The sequence below is a fragment of the Lactuca virosa genome, chromosome 9, assembly GCF_052849685.1.
Source record: "Lactuca virosa cultivar CGN04683 chromosome 9, Lactuca_virosa_CGN04683_v6, whole genome shotgun sequence".
NCBI lineage: Eukaryota > Viridiplantae > Streptophyta > Magnoliopsida > Asterales > Asteraceae > Lactuca > Lactuca virosa.
In genome coordinates, this window is record NC_136434.1 from 64,407,480 (window position 1) to 64,418,941 (window position 11,462).

Here is an 11,462-nt window from a genome sequence, read left to right on the forward strand (position 1 = left end):
GTCTTGGTTCCAAATTCGAAATTAGACTTCAAAAAATGTTTGTGGTTGAATTTAGTGATGTTTCTATCATCCAAACTCCTAAACTTCATGGAATCTAACCATAATGTATTGTTGTAGAGTTTGGTGAGAATTTAAGATTTAGAAGCATGATTTTGAGATAGATATATGCAGATTTGAGGAAGAAGACATGAGGATAATGGAGAATTCTTTGCTCTGTTTCTATCCAAAGTGACGAGGTTTTTGCCTTAATGGTGTATAACAATGGTTTTTTTAGCAATGTCGAAACAAGGAAATATTTGTACTAGACAAAACAAAAGCATTAATAACTTAGGTATTAGTTACAAGGTCATGGGTGCAGCTAGTAAAATCTTTTTTAGGCGATTGTTTATTTTCCCACAATAATAAACTTTATTTATTAATAAATCTTATTAAAAAAATTAAAAAATCAGTTAAAAAGTCCCCAACCCTATAACCATAACCGATTACGAATCAATTTTCTTCACCACAACCGGTTAAAGTCCTGAACTCATACTCTGCAGAAGTTTGTAAATGATGTAAAAAAAAAAACTAATATTGCACACACACATATGATATATGATACAAAAATGACAATGTTTACTCTTTCTAGAGAGGATTATGCAGTTGGGTCCTTCCCAAATTTCATCATAGCATGAGTTGCCAACATGGAACCCCTTCGAGCCATCTCTATAATTCCTCCAACTAGTGGCACATTAGAAGTATCTCTATTCCATAGGGGCTTCTTGTTCCACCTGTAAACAATTTTTTTTAGAAAAAATAGAACTACTAAAGAAAATGTTATTTAACAGAAATAATATATTATACCAATCTTCATGGCGAATGACCTTCCCATCCTCTACATAAAGCTTAATGAGTGATATCATATCAATATCTTTTCCCATGAACTTGTAGTATTGCTTGTTGTCAATGACTATCTATTTTATGTCACAATTTAAAATAAATAAAAAAATAAAAAATAAACCATCAAAAGAAAAGAAAACATAAAGATAAATCATAAATGTAAAAGGTTTATTAACCTCTCTTCTTCCATGAGGAAGTATATTTTCTTTGATGTTGTACTCTACAATTCTTGACTCACTAAACACCTTTGAAAGAGAATAAAAAGCCGACTTGATTTGCTTCACCCTGAAATCAGAAGTCATTAGAAATGATTTTTTTTTATTTTTATAAAACCATTTTAAAAGAATAAAAGCTATCAAATTATACCCATGAGCACACATGAGTGGATCTTCAAATGAAGCATCAGGAGCATAAATTTCAAAATCCCGAGGTAAGGCACATGATCCATACCTTAAATAAGAAACATTAATTAAATTACTTAATCAATAAATTGTTAATCTTGCAAATACATAGGATTCAAATAGCACAAACTCACAGGTTGAGGATATGAGGAAGTATATCATCTGACACCTTCTTCAATGGATCAATATCACGAGCTGTTTCCTTGTGTTGATCTTTTTTTGGCTCCTGTGAATCTTCACAAACACATTAAACACAAAACAATTAGAACCCTAAAATCGACTTACTCCCTGCAACTCGAACTTCATCACTGAAATTGAAGAGATGAATAGATTTTCAGGAACTACAGTTCACCTTTAGAGTTTGTTTCCATGGAGGATTCCGGTAAGTTAAACGATGAGTAAGAGACTGTAAAGGGAGAAAGTGGATTCCGGTGATGAGAAAGAGGAGAAATTGAACGTACGAGAAGGAAATTGGAACGAATCATGAGAGGGTTTGAAAGGCGCTACGTGGTTGAGCCATGGCCGATTGATTTACATACTGAGGGAGGGACACTCGCGCCTTTAACATCAGCTTCAACTTTGACCTGTTTAATTTCGGTTTCAAGTCACCAAGTTTTACATTTTCATTTATGTCCCTACACATGTTAAAAGTGGTCCATTTTAACAAAAGTTTTAATGGTTTTACTAAAATTTTGATGTGGAATTAATATTTTTAATCTATTATGACATGTCAATTTGATGACATAGAAAAAACTTGTCGAACGCTGATTGTTTTAATAGACGAAAATAAAACACAATGGTTAAACCATAAAAGTAACCAAAGTATAATATATTTTTGACAAATCTTCATAAATGGTCCTTATGGTTTTCAAGAATATCAGATTTAGTCATTAACTTTTTTCCGTCTCATGTAAAGTCTTTTTGTGGTTTTAATTTCTATCGTGTAGGTCTCTCGCTCATATAAAAAGACTTTTATACATTTTTATTATATTTTATATTTTTTTAAACAACTAGTTAGTGGTTAGAATTTAATATCATCAAGTTAGTAAAATTCGTTAATGCCCGTATTAAAATTTTGGGGCTTCCAATCTAAGAGGCAAAGTCTCTACCAAGTGGTGACGGAGCATCGACGGCCTAGGGGTTTAGGGTTGTGTCGTGCGGGGTTGATCGGAAAAAGAAGGGTGTTCGACGACATTTAACGAAGATGATGCAGTGTTCAGGTTTGTTGGTTTCCAGAAGCAGGTGGGTGGAGATTGTTGGTCTTGCCAGAGAGAGAGAGAAAGAAGAAGATGAGGGGCGGCACTAGTCACGTCGGAGATGGAGAAGAAAGGGGAGGAAGAGAGACGTATCTGGTGTAGTAAGGGGGAGGAAAGAAACGTTTGGCATTTATTTTTATTTTTTAATAATTTTTATTAAAAATATAAAAGAAATTTAAAAAAAAAAAGGTATAAGAATCTTTTTATGTGGATGAGAAACCAACCATAAAAGAAATTGAAACCACAATGACCGTCCATAAAACCGAAAAAACTAAAGACTAAACATAATATTCACAAAAACCACAATCACAATTTATACAGATTTGCCTGGTTTTTATGTATTTTGCCCATTGAAATATGTTGTTTTGAATTTTGATTTGATAGTTCAAAAAATGAGTTTTATCCGAACAACTAATACGGCTCATAGTCAAACCGAATGAGATTTACTTAGTTACCATTTAACTTTTTTTCTTGATGCGCATTTCTAAAAACTAAAAATAAAAACAAGTTGCCTATTCAAAACGTTGATCACAAATTATAAATTGTTTTTGGTTTGGTTTATTTTTTTAATATCTGAAGGGTTTGTCAAACATTGTTTTCTATAAACCTAAATCAAAAACGACCACCACAAATACATGTACTGTTTTAGAGAAGTTGTGGCAGCATTTAATAACAAAAATAAAACTCAAAATTACATAGAAAATTTAGCACTAATTTCTCTCATTTTAGGCAATTTGTTAAAAGTAGGTTACAATTTTGGGCAATTAGTTACCTAAAATGAAAGAAATTGTAATTGGGTTGCTATTTTTACACATAAAATTAGGCTACAACTTACAATCAAAAGGGAACAAGAAACACATCGACTTCTTTTAAATCTATTCATAATCACAAAGTATCTCATACAACATCATTAACAATAACACTAATCAACAACATATGACCAAAACAAGCTTTAAAAGCAGTTTACATACAATATACACTCTCAAAACACACTAAACAAACGGAGTATGCAAAAATTACATATTTATCCCCTTGTTATCGTGAGCATACTCTCTCTTTTTTTTCATGTCTTACCCTCGAAAAATTCGCCAAGCATTCGATCAAGATCCTCAGCTGTATACCTTATATACTTGTGAGGATTCTTCCCATTTTCAACAAGTGCCCTATAACCAACAAAACAAAACAACATTAAAAAGGATTTATATGGTTTAGGATTTAGTATTTATTTATTTAATTTTTTAACTTAATACAGAAAGAATGACTTAATAGGGAAAATCAAGAAAACAAGACTTTCCCATTAAGTTATTAACTTTTTACAAATTTGATCTAATTAATTTTTCCTTTAAATATTTTTTAAACATCATTTATGATTTATCCAGACAACACTTTATCAGAAAAACAGCATACCCAAAACGCTTAATGAAGGATCTGTAAGCAGGCAACAAGACTTCAGCAACTGCAAGTCTTAATGATTCCCTGAGCTCTGAATCAGGAACAGTCCACTGAGATTGTCTTTGATGAAGCTCCTCAAATTGAAGATTAAAAATCTTTAACCTAATAATTACCATAATATACCATTTTTCAATGTTTTTTCTTATATAAAAAAGGTAGTGGTGAAAAGACGAACCTATCCTTTATAAGAGCTCGTGAGGCCCCACTACTGTTTCCTCCATCACCACCTCCTGATGAAGTTGACCCTTGAATCGACAGACACTGTAAGATCTAATAACCAAAAAAAAAAATACCCCAATTTATAAAATCGCAAATTTCAAAAAATATGGGACAAAAAGACGTAAATGCCCTTATACCTTTGCCCATGCGATCCTTTTATACTGATTAGCATGCTGTTGTACGATTCTTCTGTGTCTTTGTACCCAATCGTCCCCTAATAAATCCTTTGCTTCGGATCTAATGGCAGAAAGAAATTTTCAGTAAAAAATCAAGCTTTGATATTACCGAATTAACAAGTTAGGGTTTTGGATGATGAACCTGCGAACGGATCTGACCATATAATGAATGTTATTCATAAGGAACAAGTTGGTCAACGCAGGATCTTTGTATTGCTTTGACTTTCCGTCCAAATTGGTTTGAAGAGCCTGCATGATTCGCATTGTTACAGATGCAAGTTGAGAGTTTGATTCGTCTCCCTTTTCAAACTCTTGGAAAAGTTGCTTAAGTGTTGATTGATAGCTGAAAACGTGAAATCGAGCTGTTATTTTGCATAAAAATTTGAAACTGGAGGGATAATTTTGCGAAAGAAGTTGAAATTGGAGCGTTTTTTATTTTGTGTGTTTTGATTATAGCTTACTCGAATAAGAATTTGACGTAGTTGATGACGTAGCTTGTGAGAGGATGAACAGTTCCATCTGCAACAGCAGTTCTTGTTGCATCTTTTTCAACTGCTTCTTCAAAATCTCCAAATGTCTCTTTTGCTGTTTGTGCAAGTCGTTTCGTTAAACCAACTGCAGCTTCTCTGATTTCCTTGCAAGCTTTACCACTAAAAAGCATCTCAATCTGCAAATAATCATCCACTTACAAGTTACAACCATAAATTTCTTCATCAAAAAACACATGAATGTAAAATGTCGATAGAGAACATGAACATACCTCTGAGTGAAGCTCACGCATAATCTCATACATGTCCAAAAGCACAAACAACTTTTCTGGTGATCTTTTGCTTTTAGCAATTGCATCTCCAAAACTAAGTAACATCGCAACACTACCTTTTGTAACTTCAGCAAAACACTGATCTTTAAGGGACTCGATGCCTTCAAACATTTGATCACAAACTTTTTTTTCTGCTGCAAACAATAATTTCACCTGTTTGACATGAATCATGATTAACAACTTCCTCAAAATCATCAACAATAAAGGAATCTATCAACATTCAACACCAACAACTTACTGCAATTCTCATAAAATGAATCCAAGTCCCGATTTTTAGCTCCAAGACTTCCCATTGTATCTTCTGAACATCATCTTTACTAAGCTTCTCCACCCCCAATTGATGAAGGCTTTCTTGAAGCACTTGAGAACGTGTATCCCTAAAATTTTAAATTTCTATATAAAAACCACTAATCTTTTTTAAAAAATTACTAATTTTTTTACCTGTATATGATCATGCACTGCTGAGAATTACCAGCATTCACCATGTGTTGAGCTAGATCATGTAACAATGGCAACACACGAGGTGGAATGAGGACAGGAGGATTATAAACAGCATTTTCTGCAGTGATTCGATCATTATGAGAAGATGGATTTTTGGCATTTGTTTCAGGTGATCCAGATGAGGGGCGTAGGGAATTAGGTAGGCATTCATATAGACGATCAGGCTCCACAGGTTTACTGAAAGAGTTTATAATACAATAAGTAGATAATTACATTTACAACATTCATTAATATTTTAGAGGAGTAGATGTAGAAGAAACCTGTATGATGATAAAAGTTGTTTAAATTCATGTTCGAGTTTGGAGATAGCTTTGGAAAGCAAATTATTTGCATGACTAAGCACCCCATCGCTACTCTTAAAGCTTTTATTGTTTGTAAAAAAACGAATATTGCTTCTTAGATTCTCAATAGCTTCAAGATAGCCTTCAAGATCCTCATGTGGACCTCTAATTATTTTAGACTCCGCCTACATATTGGAAAAGTAAATTATGATATTTTGATTTGGGTCCAGAAGCGACTTATATTTGTCTGAAGGGTATTTTAGGGATTTGAGAAATATATAAACAATAGCGTCCTTCAAAGTTAACAAAAACTAACCTCGCGAGAAAGATCAAATCTGTTCAATATAACATTAGCAGCCTTCAAAGTCTTATCAATGTTCTCATGAGCTCTGCGTATTGCATGTGTCCTTATCTACAACAAACAAAAATAATAATAATTAATAAATAAAACTAGTGCAAGTCTAGACTAAATGCATAACCACAATTTAACCAGAATTTACTATAACATGCTTAATATTGTAATTAAATATTCAACTAGATTAAAGGGGAATAAAAGCAAAATGGTAAAACCACATGTGATTATGTTGACTATATTCTTGAAATCAAACCAAAACTATCATGGGTGTTTCTGATTAACAGCTTATTAGGAACCTAAATTAGACCAAGATAGGATCTTTACCACCAATTTATCGAATTCCAACACAGACAATGTTTGATTCACTTGAAATTTTCTGATAATTTGTCAAAAATAAATCAAATTGGTGAGGTGGGTAATAATTGACAGCCTGAGTTGGGTAATAGATCAAAAACTTATCACATTTAGCTTATGTTATAAACCCTAAATTACAAAATATAGTATCAAAATTATATCACAAAGGGCCATTGGGTTATTTTCAAACGATAGTTCTTGGTTTTTTGGTTGCGCAGAAACAATAGATCTATGAAAATGCAAGAAAAACACTGCATTCCAGGAAAATTTAGAGACTTTGTAGAAAAATTGCCAAATACTATCGTCTTTTTACTACATTTTCACAGTGAGTCCAAAATCAATAATTCTTGCAAGAAAAAGTGCACTTTTTTAACGTACGATCGTTAAATCAAAGAGAAAACTACTGTTCCTTGATCACAGAAATCCCACAAATGGGTTTGTTTAAATAACAGACAGTAGATCGAGATTATACAATTTTCCCCTAAGTTCAAATTCAATTTTGCTTCACTACGAATTAAAACAAATATCTAAAGTGGGAAATGAGTAAAGTTGGAAAACAGATCATAACATAATTAACTTTACCTGAGTCGGACGCATGGCAGTTTCTAGGGCGGAGAGACGGTGGTCAAAAGAACCCAACATGGAAACCATGTTGTCCGTGATTGACTGACTCTTCTGTAGTGATTCTCTCATCATCGCGGCTTTATCGCTCAGATTATCCACCCCTGCTGCTCGAATCGGAATCCCCATGTCTCTCTATTCTGTTGAATATTCTGAAGGATTGAAGAAATTGCGTAAAGGGGATTGTTATTGAGTGAAAATGAGTTAACAGCTCTTTGAATTTTTGGTTTGAAATTGCCAAAAGGGTATGAGTGCGAAGCATGTAGAGGTGGTATCATGGCTGTCTGAATAGTGGGTGTTGTTGAATTTGGATATTTGTTTAGTTGTTAAGAAAAGTACATAGATTTGTAGGTCTTAGTGGGTGTGTGTGTTTGTTTGTGGGGGGGTGTGTGTGTGTGTTTGTGTGGGTGGGCTTGGGAGTGAGTGTAGGTAGGTAGGGTGTGGTGGGTTGGGGATATTCGAAATCATCAAAAAAAAATTAAGGTTTGAAAAATGACTTTGATGTTCGGAACGTCCTATTTCGGATTTTTTGTTTTTCTATCGAATTGTCAGAGAATGGATGAAACGTGACGTAAAGTAATTGGAATATGATATGTACGAGTGAATTTATATTCTGAAATGTGATATAAGATAATCTGAAATGTGATATGTCGAAGTGAAGTTACATTTCCCACCGTACATTTTGGGTTGTCTTTTTTTTCGGATTGATATTCATGAATTCAAAGGTTTATTATATGGGTTTAGGGTTTTATTTTTAATTTTTATCTAAATACATCATTCTATTATTGAAAAAGAGTTCATATAATCAGAGTTTTTTAGAGTCCATGATTTTGGGAGGGCAGCGAGAACGAATCAACAACGTTATGCAGTATATGAAGTCATATTATTTATGTTATAATGTGGATTTAACCAAAGATTTCTAACTTTTGTGGGTTGATGGATTACAAGTCAAAGCCAGAGATTAATTAAATCCATTAGTCTTTTTCAATGTCCTCAATTGAACGATGTTATGTAAATATTTGATGACAGTAATGTCCACTATTTTGATAATATTGTTGCTAATATGCTACTAAATATTTTGATAATACAATGCAATTGTTTGTTGTGAATCACGTTGTCGAACGTGTTGTTAATCGATTACTTAATAGTTCTTTTGAAAGAGTGTATGTGCCGGCACATAAAATTAAAATTACTATATATGTGAGTTTTGAAGTTTTCCCGCCTCAAAATCTTTGTTTGGTTTTATTATGCACTCGTGAATGGATAGGACACATGATATGTAATGGTGTCAGGCATAAATATTGAAATTTATTTATAAAGTTATGTGTATAATATATTCAGTTAATCAAATGAATTGGTGACTTTAATCCTTAGCACACCTAGATTATGGAATATTTAAAACATGTATTATACTAATATGAAAAAAAAAATTTCTGGATATTTTAAATTTAGTTTAATGCATGTTATTTTAAGTTAGTCATAGACTCCATTAAAATGGATAACGAATGTTGATGATTTTAGCGTTATCAAGTCGTTTAGTACGATTGTGATTAATCTGAGACATATTAACTCAGTTTTTGCTAGTGAGGAAGAGTGCACACTCACATAAGTTTGATTTGATCTCAAGAGTACAGGGTCGACGAGCGGCGTCCATGGTGGGGTTCCATAGGGCATCACCCGTGTCCAAGAGGTAGATCCTTTACACAATATCAATAGTGTAGCATATAGATCCATCTTTCGGTATTCTTGCCAAAACCAATGCTAATCTGTCAACATGAATTTTCTTGACAAAATCAACCGAATTTAATTGTTTTATCTTTTTGTGTATAGGTTTGGGTAATTTAGACTTTTACTCTTTTTTCCCTTGAGTTTTCTTTGTGAATTGTTGCCTAAAAAACATAGAACAAACATCGGGTCCCTACCAACTATATGTGAGGCCGGAGCAAAAAAAATAAAATAAAGGCCCTCCATTTACTATTAAGATATGGACCATATACCTAAGTTTTTTAGCCGACTGTTCTATAAATATATTATGGTTTTGATATATATATATATATATATATATATATATATATATATATATATATATATATATAAATTCCGACAAAATTAAATTAAATTTTGAAAAACAAATGTTAATGATAACTTGAATCTGAATACTTTAATGATTTAAAATCTCTACCCAACTAAACTAGATTTCTTTTTGAACGGCAAATATATATATATATATATATATATATATATATATATATATATATATATATCTTAAATTATTCCATCTATGTCCAGAGTAAGACTTGAACCCTCGACCTCAAGGAGGGAGGACAACACTGGATACCGCTGCTCTAGAAGCCCTTTGATATTAATATGTGTTGCATAAGCTATTTATTTAAATATATTCTTATAAAAAAAACATAAAATAAGAAAAATAAGAAAAAACTTGCACAATTAGGAGTCCACAGAAGTTTGTTACATGTAATTTAAAATAATTAAAATTCCGTAACTATGATCATTATGATAAAATAAGGTATTATAGAAGTTTATTTGACATTTAAATTAATTTAAAGGGGTTAAATGTCATAAATGAAATACTGAAATGAAAAGGTATTAAACGAAATTGGAATAAATGCAAAGTAGGAAACTAAGAGGATAAATGTGGTTAACGAATTGGAAAACCACTAGTAAAGTATTGAACTAGGGGTGAGCATTTGGACTGGTGGACCGGACCGGGCCGGACTGGTGAACCGGACCGGATCGTTTTTTTGGACCCCCAGGCCGGTTTTCGGTTCTAGGATTCCATCAAAATCGGTCCGGTTTTTTTCCCGGTTCGGCCCGGTTTTGACCGGATTTAGAACCGGTTGGACCTGATTTAAAAAAAAATTTGCAATCTGTGAAATTTTTTAAACAACCATAACGCATTCGTTTTAAGTCAGATTGACACGTGGTTTTTTCCAACGTTTGATTTGCAGTTTGTAGATGAATTTAGACTATAATTTTGTTGATTTTGGTATTATATTAAATGATTTACAGTCTTTCAAAGTTGAGCTATCAAAGCTGAAATATTTCAGCTTTTCAGCAAGATTTTTTCAATTTTGTAATCTGTGAAATTTTTTAAACAACCATAACTCATTCGTTTTAAGTTGGATTGACATGCGGTTTTTACCAACGTTTAATTTACAGCTTGTAGATGAACTTATACTATAATTTTGTTGATTTTGGTATTATATTCAACGAGTTATAGTCTTTCAAATTTGAGCTATCAAAGCTGAAATATTTCAACTTTTCAACAAGAATTTTAAAATTTTGTAATCTGTGAAATTTTTTAAACAGCCATAACTCATTCGTTTTAAGTCGAAATGACATGCGGTTTTTTCCAACATTTAATTTACAGTTTGTAGATGAATTGACTATAATTTTATTATTTTTCGTGTTATATTCAATGAGTTACTATCTTTCAAATATGAGTTATCAAAACTGAAATATTTCAGCTTTTTAGCTATTATTTTAGACTATAATTCTAAATTTTATGTATCTTTGACAGATAAATCATATGAAAGGGATCTCGGTAGAGTACCGGAAAATTATGACTTTGAAATTGTAACCGAAATGGTGAAGTTCTTTGAAAAATTCAAGACAAAAGTAGAGCTTGTTTCGGCCACATCAAAACCTTTGGTAAATCTTTTTATCTGGGAAGTCTTAGATGTGGACATACATCTAAAAAATGGTCAACCAAACCAATGTTTCTCGAAATGGTAAAAGACGGATTAGACCTGCGGGTGTAGCCGTAGCATTCACTAGGTTGAGCCTAGATGGTTGTATGATAGTGGGCCCTTTGGGCCTTTGGATTGGGCCTTGGGCTTGAGTCAATCTAAGATCGGGGTAAGGTAGTCTCTTACCCAAGCATGGACTTATGACTATGAGTTGGAACCCAATTATTAATTGGGTGTTATTTTGATATTGACAGATCGGGAATCTGTCATCCAACAGTTATGGTTTTGTCAGCGGGACTTCAGCATATGAGGTGAGTTTTCCTCCAGTAGGAACGGGTCTAAGGCACCAATGCCGACCCGTTTATATATTGGCAGTATATCGGGGTTAGCCCGATGCAGTCTATATGTTTCTGGACTTCGGTCTGATGCCGGGGTGG

At 32.9% G+C, this 11,462-nt stretch overlaps 2 protein-coding genes across 2 annotated transcripts; both read right to left on the minus strand.

Moving 5' to 3' along the window:
• Window positions 1–449: 449 nt before the first annotated feature.
• On the minus strand, window positions 450–1,849 carry LOC145136166 (Nuclear transport factor 2 (NTF2) family protein). The gene is made up of 6 exons (XM_079070349.1): window positions 1,633–1,849; window positions 1,415–1,514; window positions 1,246–1,329; window positions 1,056–1,164; window positions 844–953; window positions 450–770 (listed from the first exon to the last, which is right to left on the minus strand). The coding sequence occupies exons 1-6, from the start codon at window positions 1,763–1,765 to the stop codon at window positions 635–637; spliced, it is 672 nt and encodes a 223-aa protein (XP_078926475.1). The 5' UTR covers window positions 1,766–1,849; the 3' UTR covers window positions 450–634.
• A 1,531-nt stretch (window positions 1,850–3,380) lies between these two features.
• Window positions 3,381–7,627, minus strand: LOC145139994 (exocyst complex component EXO70A1-like). The gene is made up of 12 exons (XM_079073624.1): window positions 7,277–7,627; window positions 6,302–6,397; window positions 5,965–6,170; window positions 5,645–5,881; window positions 5,442–5,580; window positions 5,144–5,356; window positions 4,845–5,050; window positions 4,526–4,726; window positions 4,345–4,444; window positions 4,164–4,258; window positions 3,944–4,090; window positions 3,381–3,699 (listed from the first exon to the last, which is right to left on the minus strand). The coding sequence occupies exons 1-12, from the start codon at window positions 7,442–7,444 to the stop codon at window positions 3,600–3,602; spliced, it is 1,908 nt and encodes a 635-aa protein (XP_078929750.1). The 5' UTR covers window positions 7,445–7,627; the 3' UTR covers window positions 3,381–3,599.
• Between the last annotated feature and the right edge of the window lie 3,835 nt (window positions 7,628–11,462).

Excerpts from the sequence above, each read along its gene's own strand:
- LOC145136166 (XM_079070349.1), bottom strand. The coding sequence starts at position 1,765 with ATGATTCGTTCCAATTTCCTTCTCGTACGTTCAATTTCTCCTCTTTCT. Across the intron at positions 1,515-1,632 it reads CATGGAAACAAACTCTAAAG|ATTCACAGGAGCCAAAAAAA; the intron begins GTGAACTGTAGT and ends GTGTTTGTGAAG. Across the intron at positions 1,165-1,245 it reads CCACTCATGTGTGCTCATGG|GGTGAAGCAAATCAAGTCGG; the intron begins GTATAATTTGAT and ends TTCTGATTTCAG.
- LOC145139994 (XM_079073624.1), bottom strand. The coding sequence starts at position 7,444 with ATGGGGATTCCGATTCGAGCAGCAGGGGTGGATAATCTGAGCGATAAA. Across the intron at positions 5,882-5,964 it reads CAACTTTTATCATCATACAG|TAAACCTGTGGAGCCTGATC; the intron begins GTTTCTTCTACA and ends AAACTCTTTCAG. Across the intron at positions 4,445-4,525 it reads ATGGTCAGATCCGTTCGCAG|ATCCGAAGCAAAGGATTTAT; the intron begins GTTCATCATCCA and ends TTCTGCCATTAG.